The sequence below is a fragment of the Cydia splendana genome, chromosome 1 (assembly GCF_910591565.1).
Source record: "Cydia splendana chromosome 1, ilCydSple1.2, whole genome shotgun sequence".
NCBI classification, from domain to species: domain Eukaryota; kingdom Metazoa; phylum Arthropoda; class Insecta; order Lepidoptera; family Tortricidae; genus Cydia; species Cydia splendana.
The window spans coordinates 19,292,400-19,315,119 of record NC_085960.1 but is presented as its reverse complement, the minus strand read 5'-3'; the positions used below and the strand labels follow the sequence as shown (position 1 = coordinate 19,315,119).

Below are 22,720 nucleotides of genomic sequence, written 5' to 3'. Positions count from 1 at the left end.
ATTTATGTATGTCATTTAACACCTTTGCTGCAGAAATTAGTATAACTCGTAAATAACCATACTTTGCTAAAATTGGCTAATCAAGGCTAAAGACCGAGAAAGGTGGAAAGATATGGAGGAGGCCTATACCCGACAGGGGTCCTTAATATAGTAAAATGAACAACAATATATTAGAAAACTTTTATTATGTAAAACTATTTAAGGAAAAATAAAAATAAAATTAAATAAATAATAAATAACCATACTTTGCATGGGGTCTTTCGACTCCTTATTGCAGTGAAGCTGTTAAGTAGGTATATTGTATACAATTGTCTTTTACCCATGATGAAAGCCTAGCTTACTGGGTTCATGGTTCCATAATTCAATATCTTTAAACATACAATAACAGAAATCAGTATGCACAAGCATTTCTGATTAACCAGCAAAAGTATTCCTTTACACAGATTTTCGGTTGTACATGCACAAGAACTGCAACTGGGTTCTGGAAGGTTATTACCAACTGGGTGAACGGATTGCCGATCACAAGACCAGAGAGCTTGACTACAAGGTGTGGACTAACGAGGGCAAGATCTAGCGGTGAGATGGACATTGCTATTAGGGCCTCCTTCTGGGTGGTTACGTTCGGAGGGCTTGGCTATGCCATGTTCAAACTGGCCAAACCTAATGAAGAACTGCTGAAGAAGGTCATTATATTATTATTATGGACTGATTGTGATGTGTTATTCATGTAGCTTTCAAAATTTGTAGACATACTCATTCATCATATAAATTATTTAATTTACATTAATACTGTTAATTGATTCCCATTATCACTGTATACATTGTGTATAAGGGAAGAAAAAATCCTAGCAGCAGAAATTTGTCAAAATCAATTTTGCACTGGATTGATGTAAAGAAAAAAAATATGATTACATAATCAAAATTGACCTTCTACTGCTCTTTTCTATCCTTTATAACAATGAAATGATCTTTGAACAAAACTGAGTTGATCTGCTTTGACAAAGTAAATTGTTAATATTTTAGGAACAGTTTACTTTGTCAAAGCTTACATTTCACCAAAAAAGAGACCCTTTAGGTACCTTTTAAACTATAAAGTTAAGGATGAAAATTTTAACTGTCTAGCTATCACAGTTCATGAGTTACAGCCTGGCCCCTATTTCACCACGGTGACAGGTGCGACAATTGTCGACATCACTGTTACTGACGTCACAGGCCTCCATAGACTACGGTAACCGCTTACCATCGGACGGGCGGTGTGCTTGTTGGCCACCAAGCCGTCAGCAACAGTGACATTTGTGGAATTGTCGCACTTGTCGCCGTGGTGAAATAGGGGCCTGGTGACAGACAGACAGACGGACAGCGGATTCTTAGTAATAGGGTCCCGTTTTTACCCTTTGAGTATGGAACCCTAAAACTAAATAATGGTCGAAAGTTTTTGTATACATATAACAATTTTAGAATGATTTAGTATTCCATACCTCAAAAGGAAACAATTGAACCCATATAGGATCACTTGTATGTCTATCTGTCCAAACATCTGTCACATCACAGCCACTTTGCTCAGAAACTACAAACTGGACATGCATACTAATTCGAAAAGTAGCCTTTTTGGAGTAAATTAGAAAAGTAAAAACCAAAGTTTTGCAAAGTATGCAATGTGACATATCAAATGAAAGGGCTACTTTTGAGAAAACCAAATAAATATATTTCTTAAAATAGTTTCGAAGCTATTTAAAATTGACCATTGATTTGTTAACCATTTTGATTAGTCACTAACAGGCGTACTGGCTTTTTGTTGATTTGATTATTACGAGTACATAGTGGACAGAGTTTTTTGTAAAAAATGTGTAGCATGCTTGACTTGATAAGGTCTAAATCGTTGTTGGGATAATTGTTGAGTCATTTTAACAACTAACGGGTTATCCCCACTAGTTACCACCAAGTTGTTACCTGAGAAAAAAATTCCCAGTATACCATGAACTTCGGTTTGGAGGGAATACTCCAGGTACTGGTACTTGTACGGCGAGAACCGGGAATAGGCCTGATGACAAATTTTGAAAACCCTTTTAATATCGTCGGTACACTATACAAGTGTAGTTCCGAAAAACACTATATTTCAGTTATACTCATAAGATTTAACATAGATAATTGCATTTTATTATAGCTAGTTTAAACTTCGCGCGAAAACGCCTCGCATGCCATTTGTGACGTCATCATTTAGTTGGTGGTAGGGTGGTAGATATTGTTTACATACTTACAGTTACGAATTTCCCTTGAATCCGAATGATATTGTTAATTCAGCACCATATATTACGATTAGGGATGATAAATACATTACAAAAAATTATCACAATAACTCATTTTACACAAAAACTCTCACACGGTTGCAGTTTAAGATGAATTATTTAGATACATGTAAATTTTGAGTGAAAATCACCGAACGCCGGTTTTACTTTTTAATTTTTCATTTTTTCTAGTTACGACAGCCAACATGGCAATGATAGTTCCATTCAGCCAAATAATTAAAAATGTTTGTTGTTGAAATATCGTATTATTTAGCATTTTATTTAAGTGATAACAAATAGACATCTACTTTATATCGTGTAATAATATTTTTTGGACGTAATAAATGTTTAGTGGCGAAATAACATTTTTTTTGCACCTTCGAACTCTTTGGTGCCCACGTATAGATTTCGGTCAATGAGGTTGTCTATGTTGCTCTAAGAAATATGTTATGGATTGATGACGTCACTGTTTGGAACGTTTCTGATTGGCGTTTCAGTAAAAATGGCCGATTGGAGAATTTTGCACTTTTATTTTATTGAATATATTAATAATCCTTCAGTTTATACTGAGATTGGGCCATTTTTTAGAATCATATTAACATATATGTTTCGTTGAAACCATTATTTCCATGATTCTTTGTTACTTGCAACAGGCCTATTCCCGGTTCCGGTACTGTATTTGTATAGAAAACCAGTATCGGGAGCACTCCCTTTGTTTATTATATTTTGTTAGAATACTAATACATGTCTACAAACCAAACAGTGTTGGTGGTAACAATAACAACAGTAGGAACAGTTGAGATAAAATTCTCAGATGTTACCCCTGGTAACAACTTGGTGGTAACTAGTGGGGGATGATTCCAAGTTCAAGTCACACATACATTTGGACTTGAACTTGGAATCATCCTAAATAATAATTGTGTATGTAAACTATGTAAATTGTAGTCATAATACAGGTTTTTTTTTAGTCAATAATTTACGGTGAATATACCCATAGGTCATACTGAGCAACTTCAGCAACTTTTAATATGGGACCAACCAAAAACCACGAAAAAAAATTGGCTGTTTCATACAGTTTGGCTTGTCTGATGCTGATATTATAAGATGTTGTATGGGAGGTCAATTTTATTTTCGCGATTTCGGTGTTGGTCCCAATTCCCACAGTAAAAGTTGCTCAGTATGTACCCCGTAAGGTAAATAATTTCAGGTGACAAAAAAAACATCCTGTATAATCATTTTATTTTTGAAAATGGGACTCATCAGCATTAATTTCATACATATATTTGAAAAGCGTTGTTAGGTATAGTCTTTAGTTTTCAAGCTGTTCCTTTACGGCTAACTCATTGTCTATTGTAAGTAACACCGCACGTGCTACTACCTGCGTAAAATTGATTGTAACAAATTGTTGATACTTATAGCAAAAATTATTTATTCAAACAGATCAATCATGTTTTACATAATATGATAATGTTCTATTATAAAGAACTCCATGGCAAACAATTTTCTATTTAAAAAAATTATACCTGTTTTTTTTTGTTAACAGTATGATCAAGAATCGAAGCACACTGACACAAGAAGATTAGCTAATCAAACCTTAGCTGTATTGAAAGACGCGACAAAACAAGATTCCGAGCTTAATAAGAAAATTGAAGACCTAATAAAGAAATAAAAATGAATGACAAGAACACAGTGTTAGAGAGACTAAGCAGAAGAGATGCACAAAGACTGGAAAAGCTTCACAAGGCACACAAGGCCAGAGAAGAAGTAGATGCCTGTAACGAAAATGAAGAATATTTCTCTGGAGCATTCAAAATAAAATCAGAGTACATTGAAGACTTGCTCTCCCAAGTACCCACATTAGAAATTAAAACTCTCCCATCTCACTTTGACAATATTAAGAAAGAACTAAATGAGCTACAAAAATATGTAATCACATCAGCTTTGTTCTTGAAGGAGTTTAACATGCGCAAATATTTAGGAATAGTTCAAAATCTACAAACACAATGCTATGAGTTAGAAGACAGATATGTACCAAGAAAAAAATTTGGTTTTACTAAAAAGAAGTTGCCTAGATCGGATAATCAGAAGCAGAACTTGGCGGATGAACAGGATGGCGCAGGAAAGACAAACAGCAATAAATGGGACGAAAAACTTTTTGGATTTGATCTAAAGGAAAATGAAATATTGGCATTGCAAAACGATGAACTATTTCAAAGGGATGTGACATTGCGCAATCTGAAAAATTGCACAGTTAGTTTAAAGGGTGTCATGGGCACACTGCACATGAATAACCTGGATAACTGCGTTATTCTTTCGGGTCCCGTAACTTCCTCCGTTTTTTTAGAAAAATGTACAAACTGCAAGATTGTTGTGGCATGCCAGCAGCTGAGAATGCACACCTCAACAAAATGTGACATCTATTTGCATGTGACAAGTAAAGGTATTGTAGAAGACTGCACAGAGATTAGGACAGCACCATATAACTTGAAGTATGATGATTTAGAGAAGCATTTTAATATGTCATTGTTAGACAAGAAGAGCAATAATTGGGACTGTCTCGATGACTTCAACTGGCTCGCTCCTGATATTCCATCCCCTAACTGGTCTATTTTAGATGTTTCTGATCGAGTCAATGATTGGAGTGAATACTGGTCAAAAACTCCTTGAAGACAAATAAAGAAAAAAATTGGCATTCAATTTAATATTTGTACTAATCAGGACTCAATCAAACATTCCGAATGGGAGTTGCATTAAAGCTTCTACTCTAAATAAAATTCTAATAATTAATAATTTTATTTAGGGAAGTAATTCAGTGTCGCACGTTATTCAACATTTTATTGAATTAATTTATCCCTAAAATACTTGTTAAACCTGTAGTTTGATATGGAATAATTCATAAGAAATAATACTTAAAATTGAAAATTCTTGTTTAACTGCTTAGTTAATCTACATTAATATAGATAGCAATTGTTAGATTGGAAAACAATTTATATAATAAAGCATTTTGTCACATATTATTATAAGCTTTTATTTAACTTGCCCTGTTGGTATGTTAGTGTGGGTCAAATCTTGGAAGCTAAAGACCCACTTTCCGATTTCCGATTGAGCCATAGAAGGTAGGATCCTATAGAAGTGGTATATGCGTGCCTCCGTGAGGGACAAAACATAGGCAATGCGACACTATGATTGGTCGAATTTATTTGTTGCCCACCATAGCCCATACTAATTTAAGGTGGGGAATAAAAAAATGTGAGACTGTGACAAGGACAAACAATAATAGCGCTTTCGCTACTGGGTGGATTTCAAAATCCTGCGAAAACTTATGGTTCGGTCTTTATAAAAAAAACTAGTAGGTTGTGCGAGTTGCAACTTTTTTATATATTTTTAAGAACTATTATCTTCATGTTCCTTCAATTACCATCTCCAATAACTTAATAGTTTTTTTTTATATAAAATGTTTTATGTGTCTAAAGTCATCACCAAGGCCTATTGACTTCCTTGAAACGATGTGACCCTTCAAAATTGTAAAGCCTGACAACAGTTTATTTGACCCTCGCCATTTTGCGGATTTTCAATGATACTAATTTCTTTTACTGGCAACAAGTACTCTTTGACAACGAACGTTGGATGTCATCGAATGTCACCGATGTAAACAAACGGAAAATATCTACGAATATATTCAAATATAAACGGTTTTATTACAAAAATGCCAAAAAAAATACCAAAGATGCGAAAAAATTGTAGTGAATGCAATCAAATACTTACAGCTTAAAAAAGACGAAGGATTACATAGCATTCCAATAAACAATGTTTTGAAGTTGGTTGTTGACATGACCGGTATTGACATTTTATAGTGCGGTTTTATTGAACTGGTTAGTTGTTTGGTTTAAATTTTAATATGGGGCATTATACCTATGAAAAGGGACCTTATTGTCGATGGCGCTTACGCCGCACAGCGTCGCGCGGCATTGAATTTATATCGGAGCATCGTTCATAATGGCGTAAGCGCCATCGACAATAAAATCCCTTTTCATAGATAACGTCACATATTTCATTTAAGGTTTATGTAGATCGACGATAAAAATCCTAATAATCGAATTGGAGACTGAACGTTTTATAATCGAGGTTGGTGGTCCTGTAAGCGACACAACATCTGATGAAAATCAGACTTCGTCGAGTCAGAAAACGAAGAATATATTAATATTGAATATTTAGAATCAGATTTTGAGGAATAGGTAAATTGAAAGAACCGAATTCTCTGTAAGCAATGTTTCTGACATTATACGAGTATCAACATGAAGCCAATGCTCACTACCCCGACTATACATGACGTACGCACATTATTGCCATACGTAAGCTGTTTGCAGCGACACTATCTCAGGGTTAAATAAACTGTTGTCAGGCTTTAAATTATTATTTATTTTTTGATATATGTATATTATTATCTATTATATTTCAGTTTTTCTTTGTCTATGTTCATAAAATCTACGAAGGGTAGACGTGCCTCTACCCTCCTTGATAAAATAAAAAAAAATCTTTGTCAATTGGCCTCTTTGATAGGCCTTGATTTGGGTCTGGCCGGTAAGAACATAGACAAGATAAAAGTCTGTAATGTCAATGCTGTCATTTAAGTCATTTAATGCAAAAATATCAATTTTCATATAAAACGATTTATTCACTTGAAATATATTTATTTACCTATTAATTTTAAAAATAAAAACTATTGATATGTACGAGCAACATATCTAAGTGCGTCTTCGCACAGACTTAGTTAAATTTAAACCGTTGTCTCTCTTCCTTCCTTGCTGTATGTATCCGGCAATGGCGACTTTAGGCCCCGTTCGCACGGCAGCTTTTTCAACGCGCGTTAAAAAAGCGTTTGAATGACACAAATGGATAACCATGTATGTATTCACACGAAGGCGGTTTTTAAGCGCGGCGCTTTTTTATCGAGCACTGTTCGATTTTCGGCGTTGAGCGTTGGCGTCAAACTGAATAGACCATACGGAAATCCGTGTATCTGTTCTCACAAGCGTTGAAAAAGCGCCGGCGCTGCTGTCAGTTGGCTGTCAAGTGTCAATTTTTGGTGTCAATCGTCAAGATTATTATTAGTTTCACCTTAAAAATGTCAACTTATGCTTACAAATTCCTGAAATATTCAAGCTATATTAGTAGTAATAGCAAAAAAGTATGGCTTTTCTGAGATGCGTACGTGGCAGTACGACTCACAAGTGATTTTTAAGCGTTCATATGAACACAAATATTGGAAACGGTAAAAAAGCGCCAACGTCGGGTTTTAACGCAACGCTTTTTAAGCTGTCGTGCGAATGGGGCCTTATCAACAATTCTTATCCGGATTATGGAAAGCCCTAATGTGTGTGTGGAAACCGTTGTAGTAAATCAGAAACAGCGATAATTTCAAGGTAAGATATATATTAATCTTTAAATAAAAATGAGCGTGCTAATTACCAAATTCAAATATAATAATTTAATCTTACTATCCCCGTAAGTCCCGCGGACGCTATATCGCGTCCGAAATTATAATCAAAATTCAACATAGATGTAAAACCCCACATTGTTTAAGCTGGTAACCCTAGGAATTAGCGACGTTAGTAATTAGGAAGATAGATTATATTGTTTAATTTTTTGACTATTTTGTTTTAGAAAGTGAATCAGCAGATGGCTTGAGCGTGAGATAATAATATAATCCTGGGCCGTCATATGATTTCTTGGAAAAAGCTCAGAAGGGCACGTATCTGCCGCATATCCAAACTAGTTTCCCGGTGACCAAGAACGCTGCGCGGAGCTGTGAAGCAGAAAATGTCCGATAACCGGATAGATGTAATAACAACTTGTAACCATTTGCCATATCAGTGTATGTATTCATATGTATTATGAAAATATTTATATCTTAATAATACGTAACTTTTTGTTACCTTTTATATTTCACGAATTTCTGAATATAGTACCTAATCATTATCTTTTAACGTATTTTTTTACCTTTTTGTGAAATGCTAATTTAAGAGCCCAACAACGTGCACACTAGCGCCACTGCTAAATAATCGTGATTATTTAAATTTAACGACATGTATTTAAAAAAGGGGCCGCTACGGACTGTATTGTGTATTTAGGTACCTTTTGAATACATCAAACTAGATTTTATGTTGCTGGATTCGTCGATCTATGAGCTCAAAACAAAAACGGCCGTTTTAACTTTGGACGGGTAGATTGACGAATCCAATAACATAAAAACTAGTTTAATGTATTCAGCAGTGGCGCTAGTGTGCACGTTGATGGGCTCTTAAAAACCTGACCCCAACAAAAAAGAAAAAAATACAAAAAGAAATTCCCTCTCTGGGATTCGAACCCAGGACCATTAGCTTCCTGAACTGGATTACTGCCAATACCCGCTAGGCTAAACGGGTTGTCAATTCTAATTACAATGGTATCCTACCAGAGCGCTAGTAGTATAAACGAACTTTTGAAAGGGACATTTTTTTGTATGGAGTTATCGTTCTTCTCCTAGTGAGTATTATATTCTTTGGTCATCACAGTCTACCGGAAAAATCTGAACCTTTTTGTTTGCAGTGAAAATTATAGCATACCTATCGTACGATTGCGATTTTTCTTTTACTTATATCTTTTCCATGTTGTTGTTTAACACATGAAAAAATATGCAATAATTCCTTCACCGAGAAAGTACATTTAAAAATATTTAAAATTTTGTCACAAATATTCGTCAACACCGTCATGGTAATGTCAATGTGAGCTTATCTCCGTGTATGAACAACGAAATACCGCTAAAGGTCCTTGCCCTATTTTTCACTTTAATATAGAATGCCAAAAATGATTTCACTATAAAGTCACATGATTGAATCGTGAGAAATATTACGAACAAATTTGTAAAACGTAGTTTGTCACAACAGAGCATCATCACCGTTATGCTTTGGTTTAAAAAAGTTACAAATGATATTTTAGAAATAATTATTGAAATGAATGGCAAACTACATGAAGTTTATTGTGTAGCATAGACATTACCTACTATTATTCGTATTCTAGAAATAAAAACAAGAAACTCTCAAATCGTGAACACCATACCCATCATCACCGGGAAAAAATGATGACCGGTGATGATTTAATGTGTATGGTGATGACGATTCTCAGAAACTTTTCTAGATATTTTGCTATAATTCATTATGAAATTAAGGTGACGTTTGAAAAACGTTCTCTATGTCTTCTAACACTATATAATGTCTACCTTATAAATGTAGAATAAATGTAGAAGGAAGATATGATTATTTCTTTCACACTAGAGGATGGTTAGTTTTTAAATAACATTTTGACTGAAGTAGGCAAAATTTAGGTCACTTAGAACTTAGAACATACAAATGTTAATTTTTTATTATCTAATAATGTAAATCGTGCAACTTAGAGTCTGTAATTGCATGTTAGTCGTGTTAAAACAAAGTATTTAAACAAGCAACATATATTAAGTTTTAAGCGACCATAGGCTACAGTACTGGCTCACTATCGTGATGGCCTTATGTTTTTTGATAATATTATATTAATTGATGTATATAATTACAGCAATTAATAATTATACCATTGGGTAGTCACCGGACCCAATACCTAACATTTTGTAATTTATGACATGCATTACAAGTAGGGGTCTTGCAACTTATAAAACACTGATTATATATTAATGTTAAGCTATTAAACAACATATATATGGATTTAAATCATTATAGCTATTTATAAAGTTAATTTATAAAACAACAAAAATACAAACTTATGCAATGAATCAAATTATCAAAAAAAGTAATATATCATAAAAATTAAGCTCACTGGTAAGCCAGCAATTTTATAATATGATATAAATACCAAGTTATGCAGTAGATAAAAGAAGATGCGGGTTTAAACTGATAATAAGAGTACAATATTGTTAATATGATTTAACATTGAAAAAACCCAAAAAAATAAATGAATACATAAATTGCCTATTTCGGAATATAAATTATTTAAAATTATACAATAAAAATACTTGTTATATATTTATTTATATGAATAAAATGTATTTTTTATAATTTTCTAAAAATAATTTATGTAGCTAGTCTTATCTTCAAAAACATGTTATTTGTAATGTTTATTAAAGTTCTAAAGCCTTACAATTCAAAAAAGTTTTTGTTTTTTTAATACGTTTTTAATACATATATAAATTAGTTCCCAAATCGTCATTACCGTACATGCAGTGTCATTACCGTCTATAAAAGAGTCATTACCATACCATGATTGTCATCACCATCTTGCGTTTTTATTTTCCGAAAGCGATAACTTCAAATATAAGCCACAAATGATTGTATAAATTCCATAAATATCCTCAATATACAGCCCCCTATTACTTTACCCAGCTAGAATCTGCTACTCCTACAGAAAGATACATAAGACTATCCCGTTCGCTCATTTCCCCCACCCATCATGCCTTATCCAGTTAAAATACTAGATTCATGGGTTGAGCTGAAATCGGCAAGGCAGGAGGAGTGTGAATGGGGGGCTTTACACATGATCGAACGTGAGGCAGTCTGTAAACAGCAAGTAATGCCGGCTACATACGTAACGATAAATCGTAGCGATTAAACTGTGCAGTCCGAACTGCGCAGTTTTATCTGCCGTGTGTATCAAAGAGAATATAATCACTACGTTTTAAGAGACGGGACTTCCATACTAGCGACTTGATTGGTCTGTGTATATGTTTGGTTATCCAATCATTACCAACATGTACGACAAAGAACTGTCAAAGAACAATAGTACCAACATAACATACTTAAATAGTGTAGTATGCTACACGCTTGCGAATTTTATCGATATCGATAAATTGGGGAGGGTTGAAACATGGGCCCCTGTCAACTAATTTCGTACTCGAAATCAGGTTAGAATCGAGTCCACATTTAAGTCGTATGTTATATATAGTGTTCTTTGAGTGGACTAATAAATGGTTGGACTTAAATGCGAACACGACTTTTATTTCTTAAAATAAAAATATGTAAAATGATTTTTTTTAATAATTTAATATAATTAATTTAAAATACATCCCGACGGTTCGACGGTCCACAGGTAACAGAGGAAAATGTGTGTTCACCTGATTAAATGATTTTTTTTTATATATTATATTCTTGAATAATAAAATTAAGTCTTCCTTTACAACTTATTTGACCCACTGCTTGCATCTGAAAACATTTGATAATTAAAACAGACACACATACATTTTCTTATATTTTAGGTTAAAATCTTAAATAATAGGGAATATTACGCAAAACTCTGCGTAGGTAGCGCCACTACCACTATCTGTCACAATCTGGGGGTCTACCGCGAAACAAGAAAGTTGAAATTTCGTTATCTAACCTCTCTATCACTCTTGCATATTCGAGCGATAAATAGGCAGATAGCTAAATTTCGATTTTCGCGTTTACCAGTAGGATCAATGTCATAATTTATAGTCTGTGAAAATTTGTCAAAAAACAGTTTAAGGCAGAGTATGCATAAGTTAGTCTATGAATTTTCTAGAGCCGGTAGTGCTACACTCTGGCGGCAGAATATTGCAGTAATATCCCTTATTACTAGATTCCAAAAATATGTAATATTAATGTCCATTCCATTAATACACAGATGATAGATAATTTTCCACTAAAAATATTTGGAGAAATAATTAGTCATGTTGTATGCAAGTTACCAGGAAATTCACTCATTTTATTTTATTTACTATTTACATTGATAAAAAATTAGGCTGCAGTCGATATCGATACGAATGTAGTACATCCCTAGTTCGCAATGAAAGTGGATATGAAATATCTAATTTTCGATGTGTTTATAGCCTGCTACACCAAAATAAGGCTAATAGTATCTAAAGCAATACTTACCGGTCTTCATCTAATAGAAATTTCGCCATAAACTTCCTTTTTTGCGATTTTCGCGAGTGTATCAATTTCCACATATTTCGCACTGAAACAACTTAGTTTTCGGTGGCATTTAAACAAAATCTATAGACTCTCTGTATGTTCTCACGTTTGACTGTTTTGGAAAATAACGAAGGCTTTTAAAAAAGAAATTGCAAGAAATACGTAAGTAAAATCTACGAACCACCATGACAAGCAACAAAGCAATGTGGCTGACAGTTGACATGGCAGGTGAATAGCACTGACGTTTTATTTTGTTTTTTTGGCTATGGCTAGGTCACTTTAGTCCATACAAAACCTTTTTTTGTTCCTAGTTGCGTCAGCCTGGTTGGGGCCTTGGGTTGTATTGCTGTTGTGAGTGACATGCGTCAAATAACGCAAATAAGAATGCACGGAGTATAGACGTTCGGAATTTTCATTCGGTTTCCGTACAGAATGCTTCCGGTTCGAGCGCCATCTTGATGGCACGCGTCGGGATCAATTGCTTTGTTTTTTGCTCATTAATATTGTTTAAAGTGTAATATCGATAGCCTATTATACAGTAAACTAATGTGGTAGTGTGCAGTGAATGGAGAATTTATCTTGAAGCACGTTTAACCATCATTTTGGAGTCAACGGCCGGTTGTCCACGTGTCTCTTGTAAAGCCCGCTATCGCTTTACAAGAGCTAAATCACCGTACACTGTCTTGTACTAACCGTACAATTTCAATCGTTTTACCCTGCTACTACGACCTTGACACTGGCGAAATAGCCCCAATGGGCTTAAGCCATAATTTTAAAAGAATGAATCAATCCGTACAGAATGACAGGTTGGAACGGGACGTCGCTCTATAAATGCATAGCGCTGTCTCGCTTGCACATGTCATTCCGAACGTCTGTGGCCAGGCTATAAAGCTCTAACAAACGGGCGTACCGAACAGCAACCTTGGTCCGGTCTGAAGCCTTTTCGATCGTGTAAAAGGTAGAAGGTAGTTCGCCATACGACCGTGAAGAACGCAGCTATAAGTAAGAGCAAGAAAGAGATATGCTGACTAGACCTTGGTCGCGGTCCGGCACACCCGTCATTTATAGCTTTTAAGTATGGTTTGGTATCACGGCTGTTAATCTACGTACAACGGAATGTGTACGATAGCGCCATGTTGCTTTTAGATGATACTGACAACTTGCCGCGCTCTGATTGGCCGATCGTCGCCTAAACGTCAGTTGTCAGTGGTTGTCGCCCATGTTTGTTGAAAACTTTGAACAGTTTAAATTATTTTCAATTGCAATAAAGTGTTGATCGAGTGAAGTTCTTGTACTTATCCTCTCCGCTTTATTTGTGATTCATCCATCACCCAGTTCTGCAAGCATTTATGCATTGTGCAAAATGTATTATCAGTGCTGTGTGTGTAAAACTCTGCGAAAGGACGCTTTTACTTTGTACCGTTTTCCTAGTACTGAGAAAAGACTCATTATGTGGTTGAAGTGTTTGGAAACAAATGGTTTTGGAAATATGTCGCCGGAGCAAGTTCGAAAAGCTTTTATTTGTGAGAAACACTTCGAACAGCGGTTTGTTTCGGCATCGACACGGCGTCTCAACGCGAAGGCTTATCCTTCGTTATTCAGTCAAGATGAGATTAACAGTGGGATCCCATCTCATGAAAATGCCGGTAAGTGTAGAAAATGATAAGAAGTGATATAATAAATCAGTCTAATCTAATTCGTATCATTTACGACCATAAAAGATAATGTCATAAACTTCTATGCAATTGATGACTCATGAATCACGGCATGGTGATTTTATTATGTGTAGGTAATACAAAGTGTTTGTTTATTCCTGTAATAAGAGCATATGTTTCTAGTAAGATAATTATTTCATGCGATCGATATTAATATCTTAACACTTGTGTGTTAATTTTAGCTTAGCATTTTTGTACTTCTTTGGGTAAAGATATCATTGGCAAGTGTTGCAGTCTTTTATTAATTATTTTATTTATATAGAAATTTCCCAATCCTAAAAAAACACCATGCAGAATTTGTAGATAAATAATACCACATTTCACTTTAGTTATTTAAAAATAATATTTTGTTATCAATTTTAGAAAACATGGATCCGCTGAAAGAACATGCATATGTTCGTAAATCACATGACGACCACACATACTGTCAACAAGTGCCTCAAAAAGGTTTGTTTAATTTTTCTGAAATGCATGATAGCCATGATAGATACTCAATTACATTTTAGGTGCAAATTAATGCCTTCTTATCAAAGACATTATTAATATTATTATGCACATATATATTTCATTAATGGTACTTAGATCTGCAAGCAATGTAAAGAATCAATTTCTTGTATTAAGGTCAGGCATGGCTAGTGTTTCCATGGGCAATATTTTTTTTTATAAAATATCACCACAAAAGTAAAAAAAAGTCAAAAGTATTTATTTGTCAAACATAAGTACAGGTCCCATATACATCACTGTATCACTATGTTGTGCCGTAAGGCATACAATTTTTCATTTATGGACTGTGACTGCATGCTGTGCGCAGTTACCATTAATTATCAAAATCATCTAACAAAAATTCACATACACTATAATTATATGTTATTAAATATTTATCATCCAAAATTATCATTTAAAAGTTAATTAAAATCTATTTATACATAATATGCTTTGTTATCTAAAAATTTAAATAACTTACTTTTGAAACTAATCATGTCATCTGTATTTCTTAGTTCAATAGGAATTTTATTAAAAAATTTGGCGCCATTTCAAATATACTTTTTCTAAATAACTCCGTTTTGGAAGGCAATGAATTTATTTTACCACTCTACCCTACCACAGTAATATTTCCAATAAGGAAACAAAACTGTCAGAGGAAGGACCTACATGCCTTACCAATATACGTACATTTTAATTACGCATGTATATAAGAAAAGCCAAAGTTATCCCATAGAAGTATTTCCGTAACTACCCATAACAAATTTGTAGCAATGTGCACTGTGTAGGTCCTTTGGAAGATATTTTATAATAATTATAAGCCCTTATTAACAATAATTTTCAACGGTTTTAATGTGTTTATTATGTATTTCTGTTTTAGCGTCTCCTGCCATTCCATCCACATCGGGGGTTAAATCAACCGCAGTGGGCCATACACCAAAACAGACTATGGGTAAGCTAAATAAATGAATATGACACTATTTCCTATGTATTTTAATATTATCACAAGTTATTAGTAAATCTTATAAAAAAAAATTAAAGTGCTATTTTATGTTACAGCCGTTTCTATAGCCACAGAACCTGTCCCGACAACTTCAGACATTGAAAAGGAGACCATGCCCGAACTATGCAGCAGCTTTATTACAGAACTTGTTGTAGCTGAGAAGGTTACAGCTTGTATTTCACCTAGTGTACAGTCACACAATGAAGGTTAGTGAATTCTTATCATTTTTACAAGCTTTTATTTACTTTCACCTGACCGTTGTCTGTGTGTAATCAAATCTTGCAAGTTAAATTTGATCCACTTACCGGTTTCCGATTGAGCTGAAATTTTACATACATATGTAAGTCGGGTGACAATGCAATATTATGGTGTCATCGAGGTGATCTGATGATGGAGACCGGAGGTGGCCATAGGAACTCCGTGATAAAACAACGAAACCTAATTGTGTTTGGGGTTCTTAGAATTGTCTCGATGAGTATTCGTTGCTTGTGGAAAAAAAAGTACAGTCGGCGATAAAAGCTTGTACCAAAAATGAAATTTTGGCCAAAAACTTATTTTGTGTTATTGTATGGCAGTGACAGTACATATAATAGTACTTAATCATTTTTAAAGCAATGGCAATATTTTATGTTATTGTATGGCAATGACAGTGTTTACATAAAATAGTACTTAAACTTAATCATTTTTAAAGCAAAGGCAATATACCTATTCCCCACTATCATTTGAAACTTTATTACAATGTGATAGAGTTCAATTTTACATAATTTCTAACACTCTTATGCCCATTATAGGGTTATCTCACTCTGTCTTTCGCGTTATGAATATGATGATAGTCACTGAGTAATGAAAAATCAAATCAAATAAATGTGTCATTCTATTTTAAGTGCTCAGAATCACGAAGTCTCTCTGTTCTAATAGGAGAAAAAAAGCCCCAAGGTTTATATTCCTATTTCGTTACCATTTTCCATACTAAGTGAATGGAAATTTAATAATTTCAGAAGTCAATTTGTGTAACTAGTAATTTTAATGAAACTAAGTTTTACCTGTTCAGGTCTCGAAATTCTTGAATAACGATCATCATGTGTAAGTCTAACTAGAGTATGCCCCGTGCGAGCCTGCTAGAACTGAGGCATGATCCATATGTGTGAGACTGATTGTTTCATAATTGTTATTTCTGTTTCAGCAGTCTTTGTAACAACTGCTGAAGCTGCAATCAAACAATCAAATGCTGAAGAGCAGCAGATTTTGCCAGAAGCAAATATTCCAGAATGTGTTGCGGTTGAGGAGGTTACCTCTACCAATTCACCAAGGGAACAGTCTCAAGTTCAAAGTTAGTATTTACCTTGACAATATTTATATTTGATATTTTAGCCGCAATTTGTACATTGTAGTACAATTAAGTATAAAGTACCTGGGAGATTGAGTTTTGCTCGGAAAACATATAAAAACGCTTTACACACTAATTCAATCGTCCTAACTGGCATCCTAACTAAACAAATGGTTCTAGTTAGTGCAGTCAGAGTCTTACTAAACGCAGTTACAAAGAACCGTGTCCCGATTTGGGCCATGGTGCGTCCATTAATGAATCGCATACTAACGGATAGGGGTTTACGAGTACATTCACGGAAAAATAGTTTCATTGTTAATCAAAGTGGGCATATGATTATAGGCAACCCAACACTGGTGGCTTATAATTGCCGTTTATGTCTGAAGATTCTTCAAGGATATTGTCAAATCTTATAAAATATGTCTCCCATTTCTGTTCATAGACGTTTTATTATTGTGTTAGATGCCTTGCATACTCTTATTACCAAATAATGGGCTAATTTGGTTAATTTTTTTTAATGAGTTTTTCGGAACTTATGTACGAAATATCATTTGATATTTGCCAGTCGCTTTTCGGTGAAGGAAAAACATCGTGAGGAAACCGGACTAATCCCAATAAGGCCTAGTTTCCCCTCTGGGTTGGAAGGTCAGATGGCAGTCGCTTTCGTAAAAACTAGTGCCTACGTCAAATCATGGGATTAGTTGTCAAGCGGACCCCAGGCTCCCATGAGCCGTGGCAAAATGCCGGGATAACGCGAGGAAGAAGGAGAATGCGCTAATTTGGCCCGGTAGCAACGAAATCATACCGTATACCCAAAAGAAGGGGAGAGGGGAAATAGTCGGCTCCCCAGGTCTAATCTATGCTATATTTCTTCATTTTATTAGCAATAAGGGCAAGTTATATATCATTTTTGTATAATTTAGAGACGAGGAATTCATTTTTGAAATAATCGTTATACCTTTTCATACAAATAAACTGAATTTTGCACAAAAAATGAATATTATATGTATTTTAGGACAATTTTGGCCTTTACAATCACAGTGTGGTGATTTATACTAAATAAAATATTGGACAATTTAGCTCATTTATTCCTCATTCTAAAAAGTATCACTTTATAATAGGCACTCATATATTTTTTGTGAATAATAATTTGTAGCGCGCGGCGGTAACGATTTCCATTTAAATTGAATTATGGCCAAAGTCAAACATTTTAAAATGTTAAAAAAAACTGAATCTGTCATTTGAAAAGTATGAATACAATGTTTCAATATTTTACAGATAAATTACATAGGCCAAGCAATAAGAAGGTATAGAGGGAAATGCTAGGAACACAATTTTTGACTCCGTAACTTTGTTTGGACTAGTTAGGAGGTGAACATATCAAAAGTCCCCGGCCGTAGCCCCGGTGCTGGGGGTAGAGGGGGAAAAGAAGGTCTCATTTTTCGGTTTTTCACTTATATCTTGGAAACTTTGCGTCTTAGCGACATGACTACTAAGACAAACTAAAAGCTGATAATTCTTTTTACAAGTTTTATTAAGTCAAGTTTTTCGATATCTTAAATAGTTTTTGAGATATCCGCTCTTGAAAGTTTATTTTAGGGCTTTCAATTTTATCTTGATATCTACATTAGTGAAGCTGATAGGCCGTGTTTGGTATCATTTGTTTGGGGGGGGATGTCGCTAAGACGCAAAGTTTCCAAGATATCAGTGAAAAACCGAAAAATTAGACCTGCTTACCCCCCTCTACCCCCCAGCACCGGGGCTACAGCCGGGGACTTTTGATATGTTCACCTCCCAACTAGTCTAAACAAAGTTACGGAGCCAAAAATTGTGTTCCTAGCATTTCGATATAGGCTATGCACTATATCTAATGATATATAAGTTACTTCGGGACGCGACATGGCCCAGAACCCATACTATCCGGAATACGGTTCTTTACGATTTAGGAAGGATTTTGGATTAAGTAAGTGTTAGTGTCCGACCGAAACATGTTTTTTTGCCGAAACCGAAACCGAAACCGAATGTTCGGCTTTGGCTCTAGTTTCGGCCGAAACCGAAACCGAAACCGAACCTTTTGTAGACTTGTTAAAATCGTTAAAAAAATGTCATAAAACCGCTTTTACACACATATTATGGAGCTGTCAACACCCAATGTCCTTGAAATTGACGTTACTTTAGCAGTTTTTTAAGAAAATTACTAGAGTTAGACCAAGATGATTCTGCAACGATTTTGACAACACACGCAGTGCAAGTGTTATTATAAACGTCAAAACTTCTATGAAATTATTACGTATAAATAACATTTGCACTAGTTGCACTGCGTATGCTATCAAAATAATTGCAGAATTTTCTTAGTCTAACTCTATTCATTCACCAGTCAAGTAAACATGTAGATACAGGGTCAACCAAAACAAAAACGCGAGCGCAGCGAGCGCGAAATTTTTTGTTAAAATATCGCAAGGCCGGGTACCGATCTTCACCTGGGCCTAAAAGTCCGAAGTACCCCAGTGAGGCGAACTTTCATGCGAAGTCAAAGCCGTGCTTCAGGCTTCAGGATAAGTAGTTGAGCACAAACTCCAACCAACGTCCATTGTATTAAAAAGCGAGATATTTCCTTGAGCGCTGGTGGCCTAGCGGTAAGAGCGTGCGACTTTCAATCCGAAGGTCGCAGGTATAAACCCCGGCTCGTACCAATGAGTTTTTCGGAACTTATAGGTATACGAAATATCATTTGATATTTACTATTTGCTTTTCGGTGAAGGAAAAACATCGTGAGGAAGCCGGACTAGTAGTAGTAGTAGTACTAGTAGTAGTAGTAAACTCTTACGTACTACTACTAGTCCCGATAAGGCCTAGTTTACTCTCTGGGTTCGAAGGTCAGTCTGATGGCAGTCGCTTTCGTAAAAACTAGTGCCTACGCCAATTCTTGGGATTAGTTGTCAATTGGACCCCAGGCTCCCATGAGCCGTGGCAAAAATTCCGGGATTACGCGAGGAAGATGATGAGTTTTCTTATTATTCCTTTGTTGTACCTATACATGAATCAGTATATTATGTAGGTACATATTAATATTGTTGTCCTACTTATTCCCCAACTTTTGGTCTTTGTCACATAGTTTAGTTTCATAGTACGAAGTACCATTTCGTAAGTTTCGGCCCGGCCGAAAGGTTCGGCCGTTTTTTGGCCGAAACCGAAACTACAGCCGAAACATGATTTTTTGGCCGAAACTGGCCGAAACCGAAACCGAACCTTCGGTCGGACACTAGTAAGTGTCCACATAAAAATTTCCTAAATTAAATTAAATGCTTATATTTTTCAGGTGTTGTTGAAGTTAAAGTTCAAAGTGCGAAAAGGCCACAGAAGCAGAGGAAACGATTGATTGGGAAATTAATGAACCTGACACCAACGGGCCGAATGATATACGACGAATATAAAAAATCTAAACGTCAGGCAGATTTTTACCACAGGGCTAAGAGGGCCTTGAAATTCAACAAAGAGAAATCCTTTCAAGAATTGACAAAAGACATGAATCCGTATGCGAAAACTATTTTGAAAATGCAAATCAACCTTTGCAATAAAAATAAGAAAGGGCGTCGATTTTCATTGGAAGAAAAACTAATAGCACTGTCGATAATGAAACAAAGCCCTAAGTGCTATAGGTTCCTGCACAAAATTTTTATCCTGCCGTCGCGATCGACTCTAAATAAAATGGTTGCAGGACTTAAGATCGAGTCTGGGATTTGTCCTCAAGTATTTGAAGTAATAAGAAGAGAGGTATGTATCTACGTCATAAAATCTTAGGATCTACATTAAGTAATTGATAACTGAGTTAAACAATATCATGAAATCATAATTTTTAATAAAAAATACATTGCGAAGATTGTAAAAAAAAAACTAAAGCAAAAAAGGCATATTAAATTTGAACTTTCGTATTTTGATCACATATTAAAACAGTTAAGACCTGGTCTTACGCGAATTTATTGTGTAACCTTAATTTCCGACGTTTCGACACAGGTTTCAGTGGTCGTGGTCGCAGCTAACTGATGTCCTAGTAAAAAAAAATCGCGTTGGACCCGGTTTTAAATATATTTTAATAAAAGGAATATTGTTTTCATTTTGTTGAAAATTATAGAGTTTCATTGTTGACCGAAGCGAAGCGAAGGTCTACGTTTTGACTCGGGCATTTTGCTTTCGTATGTCCGGATGTTCTCCTCTACAGGTCGCAATTCTTAACCGATTCTCGTGAAATTTTGTGACCGAATTTTATGACTAAATACATTTTTTTTGTCAATCCGGTTTTTAGAAATTTTTAAAAATGGCGGAGTCGTGATACCTGGCGCCTAAACAAATAGTCGTATCGATATCATAAGACTTTTTTCTTTTTGAAACATGTTTACAGAGTTAATAGCAAAAAATGCAGAAAAAAATTATCGCTGGTTTAGGCGGTATTTAGATATTTAATTTTAACTAATTTTAATTTGAGAAGGAGTAGCTAAATTTCGTCAACCCATCTAAGAACTATTTGGCTCAGTTTGTAAACGTTCGCTTTTTCTGTTTGTACAGAGGGTCTGGGTTCGATCCCCAGTAATTGTATGCTGGGATATTATAACTTTTTGTATTTTTTTACATATAAATTTCGTATTGTTTTTCTTTAATTTACTATACACCGTGTTTTTATTGAATTCCGTTAACTTCGGGGTATAGTTAAGTACGTTTATAAGAACTAAATGGCATAGTTAATTTTCAAAAAAAAAAAAATTTTTTTGTTTTCTTTTTTGTTTTTTTTTTGTTTAAAAAGTAATTAAATGTAGCATATAGCGTTGTTGTAACACGGGCATTACATTTAACTCAACCAAACAATTGAAATCTGTGACATATCAATGTCATTTCGTACATCAATCGACCGAGATTGTACTTAAGTTTAGTAGCAAATGTATGAACTCATTCTAAATACTAATCAATATGTAAGCCGGCCCTAAGGCAAGTGTACACGCTTGTAGAGGCCTTATAGTAAAAAAATAAATTATGGATTATCTCCGAAATGGACTTAATTAGAACATCGGTGTCTTTGAGAAAGTTACTTGATTTAAGCTCAGGAATGCACCCTTGAAATTAACGGAAATAAAAAAAAACACGGTGTATTTAAAGCTCTTAGCACCATGTTATTTCAAGCTCTGCTCGCGAGGTCTACAGCTCACAGAGCCACTAGTAATAATTGTAATTTAAAAGGGACCTTGACCCGCGCTGTGAGTCATTCTTGGCTGTCCATCGAAATTGAACGCAGCAAGTGTGATAGGTACCTTTTCACTGGCGGTTTATTTAGTAGTTTCATATTGTGTTGAATTTTAGATTTATTAAGGGATCTTAGATATAATTTAGTTTTATTTATATATATACATTTAGTTAAATGTTTTTAACGCTTATCTATGTATTTAAATTTCAGACCGAAAAATGGAGCTACAAAAAAAAACTGTGTTCAGTCATATTTGACGAAATGTCTTTAGAGGCTGGCTTGTCTTATGACAAAAACAAAGATAAAATTAATGGGTTAGTAGAGCTTGGCGAGAGAAAAAATGATTTCGCTGATCATGCCCTCGTGTTTATGTTGAGAGGAGCTGTCCACAAGTGGCAGCAGCCAATAGCCTTTTATTTTTGCCAAGGCGCTACTAAAGGCACAGAATTAAAAAGTATACTCGTGGATATTATCACAGCGGTTGTAGGATGCGGGTTAAAGCCGATATCCCTTATTTGCGACCAAGGGTCAGCTTTCCAAGCGGCTCTAAATTGCCTGAAGGCTGACACAGCGCGTGACCAATTACTGACAAATCAGGAACCAGGTTAGTAGTACTTATAGGTTTAATAACACTTTGAATTGATGTATGTTAAATAATTCTTCAAGGCTTAATTTTTTTTACCATAGCGCGGGGCAGATCATTGCAAAGCCATCGTAAAAC

General features: G+C 34.9%; 2 protein-coding genes across 4 annotated transcripts; both read left to right on the top strand.

The window, feature by feature from the left end:
* Positions 1–440: 440 nt before the first annotated feature.
* Positions 441–5,297, top strand: LOC134791928 (tubulin-specific chaperone C). 2 transcript variants are annotated; one of them, XM_063763040.1, is made up of 3 exons: positions 441–683; positions 3,829–3,922; positions 3,982–5,297. In XM_063763040.1, the coding sequence occupies exons 1-3, from the start codon at positions 582–584 to the stop codon at positions 4,950–4,952; spliced, it is 1,167 nt and encodes a 388-aa protein (XP_063619110.1). In that variant the 5' UTR covers positions 441–581; the 3' UTR covers positions 4,953–5,297. The 2 variants fall into 2 exon arrangements, with proteins under 2 accessions (XP_063619110.1, XP_063619109.1); XM_063763039.1 differs by having other exon boundaries at positions 442–576; positions 3,829–5,297.
* Positions 5,298–13,363: 8,066 nt separating this feature from the next.
* On the top strand, positions 13,364–20,639 carry LOC134791844 (uncharacterized). 2 transcript variants are annotated; one of them, XM_063762984.1, is made up of 6 exons: positions 13,364–13,884; positions 14,317–14,400; positions 15,317–15,388; positions 15,496–15,645; positions 16,626–16,769; positions 20,086–20,639. In XM_063762984.1, the coding sequence occupies exons 1-6, from the start codon at positions 13,602–13,604 to the stop codon at positions 20,565–20,567; spliced, it is 1,215 nt and encodes a 404-aa protein (XP_063619054.1). In that variant the 5' UTR covers positions 13,364–13,601; the 3' UTR covers positions 20,568–20,639. The 2 variants fall into 2 exon arrangements, with proteins under 2 accessions (XP_063619054.1, XP_063619047.1); XM_063762977.1 differs by having other exon boundaries at positions 16,623–16,769.
* The last annotated feature ends 2,081 nt before the right edge of the window (positions 20,640–22,720 follow it).